Source organism: Cinclus cinclus, chromosome 12 (genome assembly GCF_963662255.1).
Source record: "Cinclus cinclus chromosome 12, bCinCin1.1, whole genome shotgun sequence".
Classification (NCBI taxonomy): Eukaryota; Metazoa; Chordata; class Aves; order Passeriformes; family Cinclidae; genus Cinclus; species Cinclus cinclus.
Window position 1 is genome coordinate 2,382,377 of NC_085057.1, and position 21,449 is coordinate 2,403,825.

A 21,449-nucleotide genomic window follows, 5' to 3' on the forward strand; every position below is an offset into this window, starting at 1 on the left:
TGGGCAGGGATGGGCGCTGGAAACTTCACTTGTGGTGCCAAGAGTCATCCCCATATCTGGGATTTCAGAATCCTGTAACTGACCCTTTTAAAGCCTTCTACGCAAACAACTTGAGAATGTACCAGAGGTGAAGCCTGGGATTTTTATGTAAATGCAGTGAAAGATGTTTATTTTGGAGCTGTGGGATTATCTACTTATTCCAAGAGCTGCTAGAAAAAACCCTTCAGTGAACACTTTTAGAGGAATAGGTGGGATGTTCCCATGAAAAAATGAATATTCTGGGGTGAAACAAATCCTCTTTTATTTTATTCACATATGCTTTTTTACAAACTCAGCTGACAACAGCCCATCTTCAGGGATTGTGAACTGATTATTTCTCTTTCTTTCAGAAAGGAATGAAGAAAAATATAAACCACAGAGTTTAATAAATGTGCGCACCACACATGGAAAGAACTTTGCATGTTTTCATTCCAGGAATTATTCTTTTTTTTGTGCAACAGAGAAAGGGGGGGAAAAAAAAGTTATTTTGAGAGAAATCTACAGAAAGCAGCACAGTGTAACTCAGCTGAACATAATTCTTTCCATGGTGCTCAATCCCCTGAAAGACAGGGAACAATAATTTGGATATATGGCATGATTAATAGAGCTTGATCCAAACCAGGACTTTTAATCCTGGCATAATATTAAATACTGTCATCGTAATGAATATTGGTGCAGAACACAAAGTCTCATCTCTTCTATTAAACTGCCACAGGCTGCAGGATTTGAAACAGTGGAGCCAATATTTCATGTTTCAGTTTTCCCTCTTTCAAAGGATTGAGTATAAGGTGCAGTTTTTACCTGTTTATGTTCATCAGAGAGCTGCACTTTACCTTGTATTTCCATCACAGTTAGCACAAATTTGCTTTTCAAAATCTTCCATTTGTGGTGTCTGCTCTACAAAATAGGGTTCAAAGTCAAGGACTGGCCCCAGATCCTTTGTCCATTTGGGATCCATCCCTCCAAACCCTCTTTGCAGGGAGAAATTCTTATTTAACCCCTTATTTTCCCCAGAGCAAGAAGAATTTCTGGGGCTGGTAGATGATTTGCAAAAAGCATTAGTGATATTTTAATGTGACGTGCCAAAAGAGCTTTTCAACAGATCCATGTGGAATGTACCTACCCCAGGGTGCCCCACAGGAGCACATTTTGGGTGACTTTGAGCTCCCCCATGAAAAAAAGGGCATCTTTAAGACATTTTAAACCGAGTTTTAAACTCAGCCATGAGTTGCTGCGTTTGAACTGCAGAAGTGCCTTTTGAGCAAGGCCCAATTGGTGTGATTTGCTGTTCCACACAGAAAAAAGAGATGCTATTTCTCTAAATACCACAAAACTACCTTCATTTAAGACTTTTGCAGACCAAAACCCCAGCAGGTTGCCTATGATCTGCCTCCAGCGTGAAAAGATTTCTGTTATTCACAGTGCCCAGGTACCAGCGGCCTAACAGTGTGAATATAGAAAATTATGGATAATGGGAAAGCAGTTCTGAAATCCGAGCGAGATAATAACCACCAGTGCTTGTGGCAGATCAGAGGTACAGCTCAACAAATGCTGGGCTGAATTGATTTTAACATAAACAGACAATAGCAGGGGCCAGGGTTTTAGTGGAATTTGGGAATCTGAAGGTGCAGGCGGCCACGCTGCTGCATTTAGATGGTTCTGCCTGCAATTGTAAACAGTTGGAGGCAGGAAACTTCCAGCTTTTCACAATGCCACTAATCACCTGCATACCTCCAGAAATCTGGCCTTATCTAATAAGTTAAGAGTGTTTCACCTGCAATCTGTTTCGTTTGCTCTATTCACATCTAAGTGCCAGCTCTGAAATAAAGTTTTTTTTCACTGACGGACATGTTGGTGAAAATGTGGTTTAAGGCTCTGTTTAGGATTAAAAAACAAAACACAGACTGAAACCTGTGCAGTTCTGTAGGAGACATTGAAGTTCTGAAAATAAAATTTAAAAGGAGAAATTCTGAGAAATTCTCCAGTGTCAACACACAAGAACCTCTGCTCCCAAGCATCACCTCCATACAGGGTGCACATCAGCAGTGTGATACCAGGGAGTGTGTGGAAAATGGATTTTGGACCTGGTATTTAGGCAGGATAACTCCAGGGAAGTCTGGCAGCATTCATTTCAGCTGCAGGCCTGCACATGAAGAAGAAAATGTACATTAAAGCTGCGTTAACCCTCTCAGGCATTCCTAAGCACTGCATGTAAGGGTCTCCCTGAGGGATGTCATTATCCATATGTCCTTTCAGTCCCCTTTATTGTCCTGAAAAATGTTCTTAAAATGGCAAAATCTGTTCATCACATCAACATGACCCATCTTTAGCCCTTCACTAAGATGTCAGTGCTTTGTTAATCTCATTTCCTGCTTTTTCTCTATCATTGTTCAATGCTTTCCATGCAACAGATGGAAATAAGAAATGACAACTTACTTGAAATGTAAAGCCCACATGAGCTAGCACACAATTAAGGAGGTATTTAAAGAGAAGTGGATTGACAGTATTTGGGAAAGAAAATCAGCTTTACCAAGAGTGCTAAAGTCTGGTACTGCTTTTGGGCCAAAAAAAGTGCATATACCTTTAATAAAAATTAGCTCTAGTATTAGTTTGTATAGAAATCTCATCTGAAAGGCAAGGCCATTTCAATCTTATTAACTTTTTATTTGCTTTATTTTTCTACTTGCCAGCATAGGTTCCAGAGGAACATTTGATTAATTTGTGCTGTCTGCAAGTCAGGCATTTAACCTCTGGGAAAGCTCTAAACACTTTAAAAGCTTACAGCCTTAAAATGGATTGTCAAAGTGAACTTCAGCTAAATAGAGGTCAACAATCTAAGGTTTATTCGGGCTTTTCCAGGGAAAATGATGTTCATTGGGAGGACTGGGGTTTGTGGGCTGGTTACAGTGATTCAGTCCCTCAGCTGCTCCCTGAATGCAGAGCAGCTGCCTGAGCCACCACTGCAGCTGGGAACAGGCACAGCAGTGCAAGAAAACACGGAAAAATGCAGGAAATTGGATTTTATGGAAGGAAGGGCTGCTGCTGGATCTTCCCAGAGCTACTCAGCATTGCTTTGGAGACAGGAGATCCATCCCACATTGATCTTCAAACATAACCTGGTTCCCTACGTTTGATTTTCAGCAATGAGAGAGCCCAGAGGAGCTCCAGGATGAGCAGAGGGATGGAGCAGCTCTGCTGGGAGGAAAGGCTGGCAGAGCTGGGATTGTTCACCTGCAGAGGAGAAGCTTTGGGGTGAGCTCAATGCAGAGCCTGAAAGGGACACAGGAAAGATGGAGAGAGACAATGGACAAGGGGTGGAGGGACAGGACACAGGGAATGGATTCAAACTGCCAGAGAGTGGGTTTAGATGGGATATTGGGAAGGAATTGTTCCCTGGCAGGGTGGGCAGCCCTGGCACAGGGTGGAATTCCCAGAGCAGCTGGGGCTGCCCCTGGATCCCTGGCAGTGCCCAAGGCCAGGTTGGACAGGGCTTGGAGCAGCCTGGGACAGTGGGAGGTGTTCTTGCTGAGGAGGGGGGGTTGAAACTTGATGAATTGGATGAGCTGTGAGGTCCCTTCCAACCCAACCCAGTCTGTGATTCTATCATGCCACACAAGCAAAACCCCCATTCCTATTGTGACACATGTCAGGTGGGAGTGTGCAGGTACACTGAGCACTGTCACCTGGAGTCACGACCCATCTCAGAGTCAAAACTGCTCTCAAGAAAGAAAATCCTTGTTCCAGTTTTTCCTCCTCTTCCCACATTCCCTCCCCCTGTTTTGAGCTGCACCCAAGTGAGCTTCAGTCACAGCACAGTGTTCTTTCTCTCTGATTTCCTTGGGAACACATGGCACAGAAACAATCAAAGCAAGGCCAAAAAAGCCATAAGATTCACAAATCCTGCTCTGACCAGAACAATTCTAACATTAAAGGACCAGTGTTAAACCCCACATTTAACAAAAGCACAGCTCTTACTTTCCCAGGGCGAAGCATTCCAGTCTGACAGAGGAGCCCTTCGCTGCGTAGGATGTTTCTGGAAAGTGCACCTCAATCTTTGGCTCATACTCCCCCATCACACCTGTGGAACATCAAAACAGCTCAGTCCAGATGAGCCCCAGACCTTCCCGTGCAACAGAACCTCAGGGTAAAGGAAAGGTGGCATGAATCACCCCAGAGCCTCATGTTCCACCCAGCGAGCGGCACATGATGGAGCAGGTTTAACCTCCTGGATGGAGTTCAACCCTGGGCCGAAAATTCTGTGAGATCTCTCCATTCCCTGCATTTAGGAGTTGAAGAGAGTGGCTTTATACAAGTTTTACATTACAAGTCTGCTGTGCATCAAGGTTTTTGAGATAATTTTGGATTCACATCTCTTATCAAGCAATGATTTTGCCACTAGTCACTCTCAGGACACTGTGTTGATCCTATGTGCAAGAAAATTAGATAATCCAAAAATCCCAAGTCCAAACTACTTGCAAAACTCTTAAAATTTCTTTAAAACATCCAAATGTGAGTTGCAGACTTGAGGAAGGTTGATGTAATTAGATGGAATTATCATATTTGAAAATCTGTCTGAACATCTGATAAATCACAGATAATCCAGTATTAATTTAGGGCATTTAATTTTGCAGCAGGCTTGGGATGGATTTAGGAAACGAAAATTTTAGCTGAACTTCTTAAATATCTTTCATGTGTCTGACAGTGAAACTCATTCCAACCATAGGGATGAACATAAATCAGGTATTTTCCTGATTTGCCCAGATCCCACATAGAAAATGAACCAATTCTTGTTTTATATTTAGCAGGCATGTGGATAATATTAACATGCAGCTTCCACTGTTGCCTCAGAGGCTGCCAGCACTGGAGCCAATCCAGAGGCCACCAGAGTGGATGGGAGAAGATAAAGAGGCTGATAGAAAGTCTGAGAAAAGGAATAGCATGATGAAAAGGGAAAAAAAAAATAATCAGAAAAGATCTTAAGCATTTGCAATCAGAGTTTGTGCCAAATTATTAACTTTGGAGCTGAGGAAGTGCAGCTTTGTTTTGTGTGATCTGCTGATGTTATTGAGCAGCACAGCCTAGCAGTGAAAGCATTACTCCACAATGCACAGCTGAGTTTTGTTTATCCTCCAAATCCAACTCTGCACAGACTTTTGTCACTGATTGTTGCCACTGCTTTGCAAACAGCACAAGAATATTGAAATTTAGGTGGGCAAACTCACAAAACAAACTTTGCATACAGATTTCCAGGTCTGTACTTTTCCCCATGAACATTTAATTACAAATGTTGCCAGGAAGGCGTTTGAACATGTGCAGGGGAATTTCTCACCTCGGCGACTTGATTTGAAGCAGCTTTCTGGATTTGATATTTGAGCTATACTTAGATGACAAGTTTAGAAAGATTTGTCGGATTTAAACCTCAACACAGGCACGAGGTGGGAAATATTAACGTGCCACGTGACATTCTCTTGTTGTTCAGTGACATTGAGAACTTCCTTTGCATGTTCATCTCCTCACCCCTGTCCCTGACTATCCCCATGATGCCTTAGGATTTCAGCTTTTATATTTTCCATGTATTTGTAACCCTGCGGTTCTTTAGTGTAGAACTCCAAACTCCATACTCAGTGCTGGCTGCTGCTCTCCCATTTTGGGCACACACAACAATTCCTCTCCAGGCTGGGAATCAAGGACACCTCAGTGCCTCAGGCCCCCAGAGATGGAAACAAAAGTGAGTTGGGGGGAGCAAACTTGGGGTGAATGACTTCATTACCTGAGGCTGTAATTGGGAGATTGACCCCCAAAATGCAAATGGACCCAACTTATAAAAGTGTGAAACCCCGTGATCCATTTTTAGGTATAGCCCCTGGGGGGCTTTGTCTGCCCTAAATGTACCTGAAGTCCCTTCAATAAATAGAACAGCTTTTTATTCCCTTAATTTTCAGGTTTTCATGTAAGCCCAATAGTCATCATCACTATGGGGCCGTGTCAGGCTGCACAACCTTCACTGGGGGAGTTTTCCCTCCGTGGGGGTGAACTGCCAACCTCTGGAGCATTTGGGTGTTTTGAGGCATCCAAGCCCTGCTCTGGACTCACCATCTCCTCGGAGGGTGAGGGCAGTGGGGGTCCCCCAGACGCGGCGCCGCGCCTCGGCGCTGCTCACGGCACACGTGTAATTCCCAACATCCCAGGGCTCCACCTTGGCCAGGTACAGGTTTCCTGTTGCCTGGGACACAAAGCGCCGGCTGTCCTCCTGAAGATCCAAGGTGTCATTGTTGAAGATCCACGTGTAGGACAAGGCTGGAAAACACCAGACACGCCTCATGGATCCCTTCCAGCAGAACCCCCTCCCCAGAGCGAAGAACAAGGGAAAACCACTGTGGGGAAAACCACTGGGGAGGCACAGATTAGCACAGGACAAGTATTGCTCAAGTTTTCAACTCATTTCAAGCCACTTGAGGAGGTCGCAGCAGTTTCTGTCTCCTGCTACTTCTCATTTTCTTGCTTAGCCTGCTCTTAAGCAGGAATGGCAGCGATGCAATGGTGTGGGAAAGCTGTTTTAGTAAATAATTTCTGTTCATGGCACTTTCCTTCCGAAAATCCAGAGGGCAAATTGCTGCTTGGTGCCACAGCTCCTTTCTCCACTCTCAATAAGGGAAAATTAAACTGGTTACATGCAGCTTGATCACTGGATTTTCATGGAGGGATCAGCTGAGATCCACAGAAGTATTTTGGAGACATTTCATAATGAACATCCCCTTATCTCCCATAGTTCTTGCCCCATTCTCTCTTCCTGCCCCTTTTCTGCCCCCTTTTCCCACAAGGTGCTCCACAATGCAAATCTTCATAATGTAGATCTATAACACCAGGCAACTTAAAACTGATTTATTTGACCAGCACACCCTGGAAAAGCAGATATCCTTGCGAGTTACCCATTCCCTATTTTTGGGAAAAACTTTTGGGCCAAGCCTTGGTCACTGAGGAGCAAGTTCAGAGCTGAAGCCCCATTGTGGGGTCACCCAGGGTGTCCTGCCAGCCCCTCTCTGCAGCTGCTCCACACCCAACAGCAGAAGCAGGACTCAAACCCTGACTTTTACAAGACACAGTAAATCAGAACTTCCCAAATCTACCAGTTTAGCTCCTCTTAATTAAATGCATAATTCATAAGCTTAACAGTGTTCTGCCAACAGCTTCATTTTTACACATTTCCCCCATCAACAACCCCATTCCAAAAAGATTATTTACGTTGCTTTCCCCCCTCAGCTCCGGCTTGGGAGCAGTATGGTAATAAGTCTGCAAACTCCAGTAGTTTTGTGGAGTTTTATGTTATCAGCTTCCAGCATTTTAGGACTCTCATTAGAAATGATGCATCTCCAGGGAGCAATCAATGACACTTTCTATACTTGGCTAAATCCTGCAACAGGCTTCGTTTTACTGCAGATAATGCGAAACTTTCCCATGCTCTGCAGTAAACCTGGGAGATGCAGCAATTAATTCTCAGTGTTACACAAGGTGTGTGCAGGTCCACGTGCTCACCCACAAGATTAAAGCCCCACGTTGGCCCTTTTACCTGCCCATGGAGTTTGAGGTGCCTTAAAGCATCTATTTACTGAAGAAAATCTGGGGATGGAAGGGTTTCCTACAGGAAGGATCAGAAATAAGGGATGCAGCCATGACGTGATCTGTCTTGCAGAGATACACAGACTGTTTCGCTGTCTCAGGAACAGCTTTTGCTGACTGCAGACTGTCTGGGCAAGCAGACCAAAGTGTGCAAAAATTTCGATTTGAATTCATTTTTTGAAGGTCTCTAAGCTGCAAGATGGGGACTCTATAGAAAACGCTGAAGATTTGCAAGGTAAGTGTTTTAATCTGTGTTCAGTTAAATGTTGTCCACATTTCTGTGGAAGAAATACCTTGGATCTGCCCTGTCCGCAGATTTCCCAAAACACTGAGGGCTGGTACCCCAATGTGCTTTTCCTGCCAGCTGGAATTCTTGCTTTCCTCCTTACTCAGACCTGCACTAAGGCACCTCTGGGTAATAAAACCACTCCAAGTGCATGAAGCTGACATTTGGATGCCCAGATTTCCATGCAAGGACAGTGCATCCAAAAGAATGTGGAAATAATTTTAAGAATGAGTAATAGGGAAAAGCAGTTTGAAATTTCTCTGCCAAAGTTCTGGTGGTGGCAATTACAGAGCTGAAGAAAACCCTGACCCCCTCAAAGGGCATCCCTGTACCTGCCAAGACTCCAAAAGGATTCCCAGGAAGGATCTTTAAAACATTTTATGGCATGGAACCAAAACCCATGCTCCAGCCATGGGAGCAGATGATGCAGCTGAATTCTCAGAATAAAGACAGAAAAAAATAAAACTCTATATTAAAGCCAACTTTGTGCTACATAGACATTCTTCAAGAGGTCAATCTGTGAATTAATTAATCACTGAGAGAACCAGACCTTTTCTGTCCTGATTTCTGTTCTCAGAGGGTTCCAGCTGACTTCATTTTCTGAAGTTTCTTCCTGTCTGCTCCCCACCGTTGCTTCAGGGACTATTGATGAATTTTCCCATTAACTGGGAACAAGCACAGGCCCCTTTTAGCCATATTTAAATCCCTTTTCCCCCCACTATGAGGGATATAAACACTCCCCCTCTTCTAACTGCAGGTTCATCATCACCCATCCCCAGGCCACCCTTGCCTAGAGCCTAATCCAGCTCTACTAAACTCTGTAGAAACCCTAATTTTAATTGACTTCAGTGGGATCTGGATGAAATCTCAAGAGGAAGGAGCCAAACTTTGAACTTTTTTTTTTCATACTTTTAAGGCATAATACCAGCAACATATTCCCTTACTCAGTATCTTTTCTTGGAAAGTTACTACAGCAACAGGTAATAGGGTAGAAAATCCAGAACTGTGCTATAAAATCTTCCATTTTGGGTCAGTTGGAATAAATCAGATGAGCAGATTCACTGAAAGAGCCAAAAAACAGAGAGAAAGCCCTTTGCTGTCACTTTTCTGGCAGAACGGGAATTATTTTATAGTGCTGCAATATTAGGGTGTGTTTGTTTGTTTGTTTTTTAATCCAAGGGAAGTGATTGTGGTCTCAGTGTTCTTTCTCACCCCAGAGACCCCAAAAGCTGGTTAATCCACCTCACCTTCCAGGTGGGCAATTGCTGAGCTTGGCCAGGCTGGAGAGCATCTCCCACCTCTGCCAGTCCTGAGAGTTTTCCTTCAGAGCTCGGCTGGGAAAGAGCAGCAGCTGCTAAAGATTCCTGGTGTACTGATCTGGGGAATTGAACATTGCAGTGCTTCCCTCAGCACAAGCAAATCCAAAGCAAGGCTGCTGGATCTGCAGCAGAGCAGCTCCAGGCTGGGCTCAGGGAGGGGACTCTCCCTCCCTCTGGAGCTGTGGGAAAGCTGGATTAAAGATTCACAGGAGCAGAGAAAAAGAAGGAACTCTCAGCCCATGGCTGGGCTCTATAAAGGGAGAGACTTCAAACCTTCCCTTTCTGATCATGCTCTTCCTCAAGTGCAGCGTTTAATAGAAAATGCAGAAATCAAAGATCCTCTCATCCCATCTTCTGCACACATCCAGATTCACGTTTCACCTCCTTCCCCAGCCTTCTGCAGGATGACAATTAGGAATTTCCCCCCGCCACACACACACCTAGAGCAGGTCCACAGGGCTCGTACATCCTTAGGAGTGTTTTGGGGTTTATTCAGCCTCCCTGCAGCAATGTCAGCACAGAGGAAAGCCCATGGCCTCCGTCCCACTCCCAGCCCTGGCAACACTTCCACATAAATAAATGCAAATGCAGAGTGATCCTGCTGCTCCTAACAAGATTAGCAACTTCCTTAAAGCTCTGCAGGGAACCAGCTCGGAGGAAACAGGCTTCAGATCAGGCTTCACTTCTAAGGAAATAAATGAGCAACAGTCCACCTCATAGTCTTGTGTCAAGTATTACCATTTAGGCAGCAGCTTCTTAAGCACAGGCAGGTCAAGCTCATGTGTAGCTGCAGAAAATAAAGCTTCTCCCAACTTCCTCCACCCATGTCTTTCCCTACCTCAGAGCTCTCTAAAACCCGCTTTTTTTTCACTGGTGAAATGTTCCTATATGTTGCTTACACAGGGGGAAAAGGCTGACCTAAAGAACTTAAAGCTGAGATGGGATGAGGTTCAGGAAAATGTCCGGCTCACCTGGTCCCCCCTGCCCTGCTGAGCCTCACTAACAAGCAGAGGGATGGCAGAGCTGCTCTTGGCAAGGTGTGGTAATGAGCCTCATAAATAACAACAGAGACACCAGCGCATAAATTAGTGAGCGGGGCAGGCTGAGGGAATAAAGGGTTTGGGGTGGGTCAGGTAACCTGGGGAGCCCTGCTCCTGCTTTAAAAACTAATTACAGGATGTGATTTTATATTTTTTTTTGTCAGTTAACTGTAATTTTTAATACCCTAGTTGATCAAAGATATAAACTTGGGTGGATATTTTTTTCTCTAATGGTTGTGTTTGATCAATCCTGAAAGTCTTAATATTAGTTCACAGCAATAGGGAATTCTCTTCTTATTTTCTGAAATGGTTTAAAGCTGATGTGAAAGCTGCTGGAGCAGCCTTTTTGTACATTTGTTTGTTTGCTTGGTGGGGTTTGTTTGTTTTTGGTTATAGCTGACTAATATATTTTTGTCCTCGATTTAAATAAATCACTCCTTTCTCCTGTACAAAAATAGGTTAGCAGTGCTCTTAGTGAAGAAACCAGCACACGAATCAAGAAGCAGGTCATCTTTCCTTGTCAGCTATATTGGAAAATTAAGTTTAATTCTAATTGAGCTTTCAATATTTTAAATATTTTTGACCATGGACCAACACTTTTGCTGTCTGATGAGCAGCTGAGTGTCCTGATGAGCTCTATAGAGTTTTCTGAGAGCAGTTTTAGCTCCAGTGCTGTGGTACAGGACCAAATAAACTCGGCAAAGTGAGGGGTAAGAGAGAGAAGTGAGAACTTCCCTAGACACCATGGGTGGTAGAAACACTTCTGCAGCTCTTGTTCCATCTTCTTGATGTTATATGGGAGGAATTGAATTAATGAACCTTCCTTGTTTTCCATTCTATTATTTCTATCCCTCTTCTGCTGTTGTTATCCTGACTTTTAGAGGTTGGCAGGAGGTTTTACCCAGTGCTTCCTATTTCAAATTTCCTATATTAATAGCAGCTGCTTCAAACAACTGCTGTACAGAGGGTTCCTGTCTTCCTTCAAGTCATTACATCATAGGAAAGGCAACTCTTTCCCTGCTGGTAGGGCTTATCTTCCAAATTCCTTGACATCTCTCTAATTCCTGACACATTTAAAGTGCTGCACAGAACTCCTGTAAAGTGAGCTGGAAGCACAGTTTGTAATCCTTCCTCCTGTAGGTATTGTGAGGTGGAGGCATGGGTTTCAATTTAAAAACAAAAAACAAACAAACAAACAAAAAAAACCCAAAAACAAACAAAAAAACCCCTAAATATATAATGCTTTTCAACAAAAACAGCTTCTCAAGCATTTTGAAATAGTCTCTGACTTATCATGGCTCACACCATGTACTTCATCCCCATGGTATATAATTTTGGATCCTAAAACCAGGGTGTTTAGGGATGACAAAAGGACTCAGGCTCTGTTCTCTGGGGACTTGTTATTGCAGGGAATGGATTTTCCAGGCCTGCTCCCAGCAGCTCCCAACCCCAGCTGCAGGAACACTCTGGGAAAGGCTTTGCTCATGGATACCATTTTGTCAGTTCAATTAATCTGGGGGGAACTCACCTGGTAACTACTTATTTGTTCTGAATGTTTTCTTCTCCTCCTTCCTATTTGTCAAATCATAATTTTACCCTGCAGCAGGAGGGAAATAGATAGTTCACTGGCTCCAAGATGGATGTGTTGTCTTTCTGCCTGTCCCACTGATCCATTTGAGGAACTCTTTGAAGCCTTTTGTGCCCTTAAGGACCAGGTTTCACTTCGTCTCCTTGATTATATCCTCCTTTCCTATGGCTGTAAACACCCAGTGAACTGACACTTCCTCTCCATAGGACTGGAGGGGTTCCTATTGATTGATGGGTTTTTCTCCTCCTCTGAAATACTGCATCCTCTTTCTACATCACTATTTACCTTCTCCTGGGAGTTTGACTTATAACTCTGTTCCTTTAAGAAGAATTGAGGATTGCTGGGAGCAGGAAAACTGCAGCTCCTGTGGATGTGAGGTCACTGCTGCCAAAAGCAGGATGTGAGTCATCTAAGAACTGCTCATTCTTTAAGTCCAGAACAATTTGGTAGCTCTGTCATTGATCTTTCCCCTCTATTAGTAAATATTTGCTTTACTTGGGTAAAACTTTCACCTGGATTTACCCCACACAGAAAGGAAGATCTCCAGGGTCTTATGGTAAGCACCCCCAAATAATTCATCAGAAAACTCCTTTTCCTTCCCCATCTGAACCTCTGACAATTGCTATGAAACCTGATCTAGGCCCTCCTTTAATCAGGCAGTTCACCTCCCAGGAAGCCCCTTCTAATCTAAATTATTCTCCGATTATCATGAAGGAATAAAATCAGGGATTCAAGAGGAGAAGCCAAACCTTCATGACAAATCCAATGTGTCTGATGCAAGATTCAAATGAGGGCACTGCAGCAGCAAGCCCTAAAGGGGAAAGGAGCCATTCCGTGCAGACCTGGAGTACTTTTGGTGTAGGAAAACTTGCTGAGGGCTGCTTTTCTGCCATTCCATGAGGACCAAGGCTCTGGGATAACGAGGAATGTCAGCAGAGATCCTTCATGCTGCACCTGCTGTGTCCCAAGGAATGACACCTTCTACTCCCTAACACAATAATAAAAACAGCCCTAAAAAAAGAGTGAACCCTGTGTCCTTTGAAGGAACAAAATCCAAATTTGTTCCCAACATAGGTAATTGATGCACGAGCAAATTCCAGTGCTAATCCCACAGGGAATTCTGCTTCTCCTGAGCAGGGAGGGGCTGCTCAGGCTGTCCCACATCGTACCTCCGTGGTGGGGAGGAGTTCCACACAGCAGGACCACTCCTTGTCCCTCTCGCACTGACACCGGGCTCCTCGGTCTCGTCTCGAAGTTTTCCAGGTCTTGAGGGAGAAGGAGAAAACAGGGCCTGGTTATTATCCATGAGACTGATTCCTAACTGCATCCCAGTTTATCCAGTCTAGTATCTCGAGAACAGTCATGTACTGGACGGCAGAATTTAATTTCATTGAAAAATTGTATGCAAAAAAATAGCTTGTCCAACCTGATATCAAGGAATTACAGGATCATTAAGGCTGGAAAATACCTCCCAGATCATCCAGCCCAGCCCTTACTGAGTCCTTCGGCATTCACAAAATATTTATTCCTACAGCAGTTCTACTGCAGCTCTGGGAATTTGTGTTTACAATTTCTATTTGCAAACCCAGTCTATTATTCCACAACTTTTTCCAGCATCATATTTTCAGAAGTCGCAAGACTTAATCTACATGAGTTGGGGAAAAACAAAAAACAAAGCACATTTTGTAGTGTTTCCTTTTCTATAGAAATAGAGAACAGCTGTGTTCTATATATACAAGTGATAATTAAAGATCAGCAGGACTCCCACAGAGTGTAGGTTGAAATGATGATAAAAAAATGTTGTTTTCTTTAAGATTCTGGTCTGGCCTAAACTGGCTGCAGTGCTTGGGTATGTTTTAATTGCCATGAGCTTTAGCACTGTATTTTAAGGGAACAGGAGGAGGAGGAAGAGGAAGAGGGGACTTTCAGTGGGAAGCCTCCTGTCCATGCCCATCTCCCACAGATGATTTTTATGGCTCTTAATGTCTGTTTTTCACCACGTCTAACACCACACTCAATCTGCTGCTTCCTCACGTTTCACTGAGATGTTGAAGAATTATCAGCCTGATTCCTGTTAATTCAATTACAAAACATGACACAATAGATGTGCTTTAAAAAAAAATACTTTTTGGTCCAATTCTCATCCTAATGAGAAGCCTTCCCATTTTCTCAGAGCCATTTGGGAAATGATTGCTCAAAACACATTCAAAATACGCTTTAATACAATAAATATCAGCTTCCCCTTAAACCTCTTTATACCACAGAGCTGTAAACTGCCTGTCCTAAGCTCATTTTATTTACCTTGCCGCAGATTCTTGTTTCAAACAATTGTTCCATTTTTCATCAGCTGAACACCAACCTGAGCCAAAGTTCAATAGAGAGAAACAGCCCTCGTTGGTCAGAGCAATAACGATTACTACCTGTACAGCCTCAGCTATTTATGTCAATATATCAATTTTCTCCCCCTTAGCTGAACTTTACACAGTTAATTTTTCTTTTCCTCCTCTTCATCTCCTGGATATTGGTCTCCTATGAAGACATTGTCTGCTCAGAGGGGGCTGGATTGAATTAAACACCTGTAGCACCTCCTTGTGCTGTCAAAGCACAATAGATGGGGCCTGTCAATACATAGAAAAAGGATTTTAAACTCTGATGTTCTTTTAATTGCCTGCTGGCTACAGCTCTGCCTTGGATTATGGGCACTCCAAGGGGGGAAAAACACAAGAAAGTACAAGAAAAATAGAAAAAAACAATCATTTATTTAGTTGTATTCCACCCTGTAATTCTAAATAAAAGACAAAATAGTAGATAGGTATAATATGATTAATTAGAGTTTGGCTTAATACTTAGTCCAGTCTCTGAATTTGTGGAGTTATTTACTCGTTTTGAAAATTTCATCTGAGAAAATTTACCACATTTTCTTTCTTTCCAGGCAATTGTTTTCTGAGAAGAAGAAGGCCAGCACCAAATATTTGTGCGGAAAGTGGTCCCTGGAATTCCTGTCAAGATTTGCTTGGGGTGCCTGGTCTGAGACTTTGTGCCCTGGGACAAGGGGGAAAGAAAGACCCTCAAATTTTCATACTTATTATATTAATTTTTTTAAAAAAACATTAGAACAATGTAAAATTTCAGATTTCTTTTTTAGGATTCAGGCACTAACAACAAAAATTATCACAGTCCCCTTTCCTGTCTCTTTCCCTCAGCTGCTAGCATTGCAATTTCTATTTAAAAATAGAGTTAAACCCCAAAAACTCTGGCGCAGTATGGAATATCTGTGCAGTCTAACTAAACTTTCCCAATATTTTCACTGTGAGAAATCAGCCCTACTTTTTCACCGAGAACAAAATTTCTGCTGTTGTGAGACATCCGAGAAAGGATGGATAAAAAATAAAGGAAGCGCAGTGCAGCAGGAGGAAAAGGTTTTCCTGACAATTGAGAATTAACTGTGTAATACCTCGCTCTGAAATGGGAATAGATTTTGGGGAGTAATGAGCTGCTAGTAGCAATTTTTACTTTAATGACACAATATGTCATGTTATCAGTTTTACTCTCATTTTAGGTGCTGTGTCACCTGCCCGTGTCCCTCCATTAAAACCATGACAAGTGTCCCTGACTTGAATAAATTAAAAGCAGGAGGATGAGGTCTCTTAGGGATCCATTGTTTCATAGGGAGCAGGACAAGTTTTGATTGTATAATGGGATTATGGGATGGTTTGTGTTGGGAGGGACCTTGAAGCTCATCCAGCTCCACCCTTGAGAACCTTCCACTGTCCCAGGTTGCTCCAAGCCCTGTCCAACCCTGGACATTTCAGGGATCCAGAGGCAGCCACCTCTGCTCTGGACACCCTGTGCCAGGACCTTCCCACCCTCCCAAGGAACAATTTTTCCCCAATATTCCATCTAAACCCACTCCCTTTCAGTGGAATCCATGTGGGGAAGAAGTTAGCTGTGCCTTTTCAATCTCCACTTTTCAACCTTGAGGATCAAAATCTGTTGGCAGAAGTTTGGGCTCTTTCATGGCGTGTTTGTAGTTTTGTTATACAAAGCAACTCAGATTTTCCAGTGTGCGAGAGATTTCCTTCCCTTTGTGCTTATTAATCATAGGTATAAAAAAGCATCTGTGGAGGCACATAAATTATCATTTAATATCTTCATCTCACCCACCACAGGGACAAACATGCAATGTCCTTATTTAACCCAATTTTTCAAGATCTTTAGGAAAAGATATTTTCTTTAAAGAATCCGTTCCACTGCTTAACTCTGAGATCTTCATCACTCTGCATCCTTTAGAAACCCTCACCTCCCCAAAATTTCACAGGCCAAACCAGAAATGATCTTTTGCTTTGATTGATTTTGATAGATAATTGTACGAAGTGAATTTATTCTGTACCTCTCTCTGTAATAAAGAATCAAAAGAACCCCAAACTTCCAAAAGAGCAAACCAAGACAAAATAGATAAAGAGAATTCATTAGTAGACTCGGTGTTGCTGCTGTTTTCATCTTTATTGGACTCTTCCTCCAGGCAGGAAGCAACTCCCATGGAATATTGTGACACCTCATTCGAATGGGTTCAATAATGAGCTATAAAATAATCTACTTTGGCTTTGCAGTCCAGGTGGATGACAGAGGGGAGTGGCGGACCCTCAGAAATAATGTTTGTCTTTGCCACAAAGATTTCTCCATCTATTTCCCAACCTATGGGAATTTTGTGTTTTCAGTGATTTATTGCAATTTGAAATGTGTTAAGCGTATATATATATAAAGAAAAAAAATTACCTGAGGATACAAATACAGATATTCTACTTTGTTCTCGTTATTCTGAAATTCTGGCTGCTGTCAAAACCCCTTCTGCTTGCCCTGGGTGCTCATTTCCACCGAGAGAGCACAAGCACTCTGTTCTTCCAGCTCCTGTTCCCTAGCACGGCTCTATAACATAACATGACATAACCTAATAAAGCAGAATGTTGCTTGTCAAAAAGAGTATCAACTAAGAAGGCTAAGATCAGGTGTTTGGCACACATTTAGACTGCTAATATGCACTTAGGAATAAGATGACTATTTAACAGATGGTATATTTGCTAACTTCAGTGTTTCTGCAGAGATCTATAAATAAATTATCACCTAGTTCCTACATAATTCCTTTCATTCTTTGTCTGTATTTATCTCACTTGAAGAACAACGAGTTCCCTCACACTCCATTGCTCTCTCAGCTGCGAGTTCTAACAAAAAAACACATTTTTTTTCCCCCGGATCTGTGCATGTTGGCAGACTGCTCTTAGTAGAGCACGATTAATCAGTTGGATGTGATAATGAGGTCACGGAGGCCAAGCAAGATGCTCAGATGCACAAGTGATCCTTCCCAGGGAAGAGTGGGAATGCATGGACTCAGCTGCGTGTGGCACGGCCTCATCTCCGGCTGGGAATGGGGCAGAGCTGAGTGAGGAGGGGCTGTGCTCACAACACCCCAAACATATGGCATTTTGTGGGGTGGAGTTAGGGAATGGCATGGCTTCCTCCCATGGGAGCAGGAATTCTTGAGGTGGAGGAGGCTGTCAGCTCCTCGCCGGGAATGAAGGGAGGGATGGGGAGAAGAAATAGGTCAGAGCATTTTTCACCTGGTGTAGCCCAACTTTATCCCACTGGGGTCAAGGATGTTATCATGGAATTACAGAAGGTTTGGGTTGGAAGGATCTTAAAGCTCATCCCATTCCCCTCCTGCCATGGGCAGGGACACCTTCCACTATCCCAAGGTGCTCCAAGCCTCATCCAACCTGCCTTTATCAAGGTTTATGGCCTGAAACTCTTCCAGGTAGATTTTAAACAGAAAAAAAAACCCAGAGGTTGAGAAGAATATCAGTGTTGGATGAAGGTGACCATCACTTTCACTTTGCTGAGCACAAAGCTACCAGTGAGAGAAGCAAACCCAGGCTGGGTGAGGTGTTTGCCTAAAAAAAAATGGCCTCTGGAGGCAGAAAGAAAATGGAAGTGGCAGACAGAAATCTTTCCTGCTGAAGCACTTCTGTTCGTTAATAGGCAAATTAATAGCTTCAGCCATATATTATGTTTTTCCTTTAAGTTTTAAAGCTCATAATAATAATAATCATAAATCCCAGAGTGCTTTGAGTTGGAAGGGGTCTTAAAGCCCATCAAGTTCCACCCCCTGCCATGGGCAGGGACACCTTCCACTAGATCAGGGTGCTCTGAGCAACATCCAGTTGCTAACTGCCATTAATATATTTATTCCCATTTCCCCATCACCTATTACCCACATATCTGGTTTTTTGTTGTTTGTTTGTTTGTTTGGTTTATTTTAATACAAAACTGCCTTAGAAGTGGCAGAGTAGCAGATTTAGCTACACAACAGAATGAAAGGTCATTTTTCCTGGGATTAGGGAACCGCTTCTTAAAAATTTTGGATAGGAGCAAAAACCGAATCACAAGCAGCAACTCACTCATTTTGACTTCCCAATCATGTGTTTGAAATTCCTGAACCTGCTCAGGGACACTCCATCCAAACCCACCCATTCCAAACCAGTCCATCTGAAGAAGGACAATAGAACTTCTCCAAGGAAACCAAGGAAACTTGGATGTTTTAATATATGAAATTGTTACAGACAATTAGAAAAACTCCAATTTATCACCTTGCATAATTACCACAGCTCATCTGAATTAATGTGATTTCATGCTTTCTTGAACTTTTGATTTTTTTCCCCCCTCATAAATGTTTTGTCATTACATAATCCCAAATATAATGGCTGTAATTACTTGGTATTGAAATGTGCAATGAATGTTAAGGCATGAGTAGAGCTCCTTACAAATTAGCCACGCTCCTGAGGACAAATCAATACAATTCCTCACATTTCCACGCGCCTGTGTCAAATTGTGATAGATCACTTCTGTTCCTTTTTTTTCCCCCAGTGTCTCTTATTGCCTGTGATATATTGCATTAGCAGAGGTGGTCCTGCAGTGATGCAGCACAACAGGAATTTCCTCACAGGGAAACGGGGTACAAAGGACAAGCTCAGCACTTTTGCAAGGAAGCTCCTGGCTGTGATTTGCTGCGAGTGTTTCCAGCCCTTGTGTTATCAGCTGACAATTAGTTACCTTCCTTTGCTCTGGCTGTAATGAATTAGGGGCCCCCTTTGGGTCTGAATCTGGTGCCTGAATCAGAGAATTTAGGTCTGTTATTACTACAAGTAATAAAAATGAAGCTTGTTGAATCTTTTAAATTCTCTCAAATTCTGGAAGGCCCCATACTTGCAGATTTTGGGTTTGTTGTTTGTTTTTTCTTCTCTCACGTAACAGAACTCCCAAAAACTTTGGGGTTAAAGCCCTTTTAGCTACAGGTTGTGCCTATCCAGACCACCCCAGACCCCTCCTGGACATCAATCCCTGTTTTTTGCTTCTCCTCAGTATTTTTGGACTGAATTGCCTTGCAGAAGATGAGCACCAATCTCCTGCAGCCTGGATGCTACAGGGCGTGCTATGGAAATATCCTTCTTTCTCCAAATGTCTCCCAAAGGAATGGCTAATCTCCTTCCCTACAAGTTCTACTGCAAAGTAAACTCTCTTTTTCAGCTTTCCAAACTGCACTAAACTTGCTGAACAAACCCTCTGACAGTTCCTTTGTCTTGATAATACTGTCAATACATTAATCTTTTCCCGTTAGCATCTAATCTCAATTTTTTAAATGTTCTAATTGATTTTCTATGAATTCAATTCTGAGATTAAGAGCAGTGTTATCTCTAATTAAGGTGTCTGAAAGCTGCTTAGTATTTCCCATTTCCTGCCTTTGAAATACTTGGATTTTCTCCTCAACACCTGCTGAGTTCTCCTGCTCCATTTGAAGCATTCGTGAGCCTTTAACACCTCAGGTCTGGAAGATTTGGAGCTGAGTTAGCCAGGAGCAGCCTGGGCAATGCCTGAGTGTCTCCTTTCACCAGGAGAGGTTAAAAATCCACTGGAATTCCCACTGTTGTGCTCATTTCCACCTTAGGGGAGCACTGGATCCCAGAGTGGGTACAAGGAAAGATGCCCTGTCCCCCAAAATTCCTGGATGGAGTTGTTTGTCAAAAAAAGAGAGGGAAAAAACACAATCACGGGGTCCTGTCCTTCTCCAAAGCTGTGCAATCATCCAAAGACCTTCATCAGTGCTTCCTTATTTAATTAAATTACTTTGGAGCTTCCAAGGGAAAGGACCTGTAATTTACACTTCAGGATGAACACAGGCCCCGGGTCCTCAATTTGCCTTAAATGATCTGAATGGCCAATCCAGGCACTAATTTTCAAGGTGGGGAGCAATAATTCCTGCCACAGTCTGATTGTCTTATTCAATTAAAGAGTGAAAATGCCCTTTACAAAGTAATATCAAGCTTCTCTAGAGGAAAAAAGTGGAAGGTCACAATTAAATTAAAGAGGGAGGGTGAGGTGAGGGAAGGAAAAACCCTGAGCTGGCTTGATTTTTATTCATGCACCAACAAACCCAGAGCACAGAAACATATGCAGGGAAGCTGTAGAGCTGGTCTACATCTGGCCTTTGTTATTTCCCCCCCTGCTTTTACAGAGTTAGCAGCATAAAATATTAAATTTCTCTTTGGAGCTGAGCACAGGACTCGCTCTGAGCAGTAAGTGTTGACACAGCCTTAGGGCTCCTGCTCCAGAGCCCATCTGCAGGCCAGAGGCACAGCTGAGGAGCTGCCCCTCTCCCAGGGAGGGGCACACAGGGAAGATTTGTTTAATATTTTAGATTCCTGAACGGTTTTCTCACTTGTCACGGCACAGTTCATTTGTCACCTGTCATCACCAGAGTCACTTTGCCGTCTGCAGGAGTTTTCTCCAGATTGGAGAGCTCTTAAAGACAGATTTCTCTTCCTGGGCTGAACCTCAAGTGTGGGATTTATCCCTGCCACAACTACACCGGGCTTCCACGGGAGATGGCCCTGGCTGCGGTGGCAGACGTCCTTTTGGCAGGGGGGCTAACTCTTATTCCAACCCTCTTGTCCTTCAGATTTCCCACTGCTCCCACAACAACCCATTTTTAACTACGTGGAGATGGTTCAGGAGCTTGTCCCTTCCCTCAGCCCTTGACCTGGTTGTTGGGGACACAGAGCTGTGCCCTGGTCCTGCAGGAAGGACCTCGTGCATCCCTGTCCTGGGTTCTGACGGATGCAGTCCCACTTCAGGCCACTAATTATTTCTGTAATGTTTCTACCAATGAAATAATAATCAAGGCTCGTAATACACACAATAAAAAACGGCAAGGAAGAGAGGAAAAGTGACAAGGGAGAAAGAGCTCTCACACACGGCTGACAATTCCCAAATTCCTGCCCAGCCCTTTGGAGATCTTGATCCAGCACAGAATTACTTCTTGTAGAATTACCCTGAATTACCCCCAGCCCTTCCTTTACCTCCCTCATTCCAGCTGCAAAGCCTGCAGAGATTTCCTTCCAATGGGAATTTCAAGATTTACCCGAGTGATTGATGTAGGGGATTTTGGGATGTGAATCTTGTCAGTGGGATTTCAGGTGTAGGTTACATTATTTGTTCTTGCTGTAGCACTT

The 21,449-nt window shown here is 43.2% G+C and overlaps 1 protein-coding gene across 4 annotated transcripts in view; it reads right to left on the minus strand.

Moving 5' to 3' along the window:
- The window catches only part of LOC134048657 (contactin-6-like), a 75,856-nt gene that overhangs the window by 45,913 nt on the left and 8,494 nt on the right, over nucleotides 1-21,449 (minus strand). Inside the window, exons 2-4 of one of the 4 annotated variants that reach the window (XM_062500572.1) lie at nucleotides 13,059-13,154; nucleotides 6,133-6,336; nucleotides 4,015-4,117 (exon numbers count right to left, since the gene is read on the minus strand). In XM_062500572.1, coding sequence (XP_062356556.1) covers nucleotides 4,015-4,117; nucleotides 6,133-6,336; nucleotides 13,059-13,154 — 403 coding nt within the window. Of the gene's footprint in view, nucleotides 1-4,014; nucleotides 4,118-6,128; nucleotides 6,337-13,051; nucleotides 13,155-21,449 lie in introns of all 4 variants that reach the window. The other 3 variants (XM_062500571.1, XM_062500569.1, XM_062500570.1) reach the window with 3 other exon arrangements.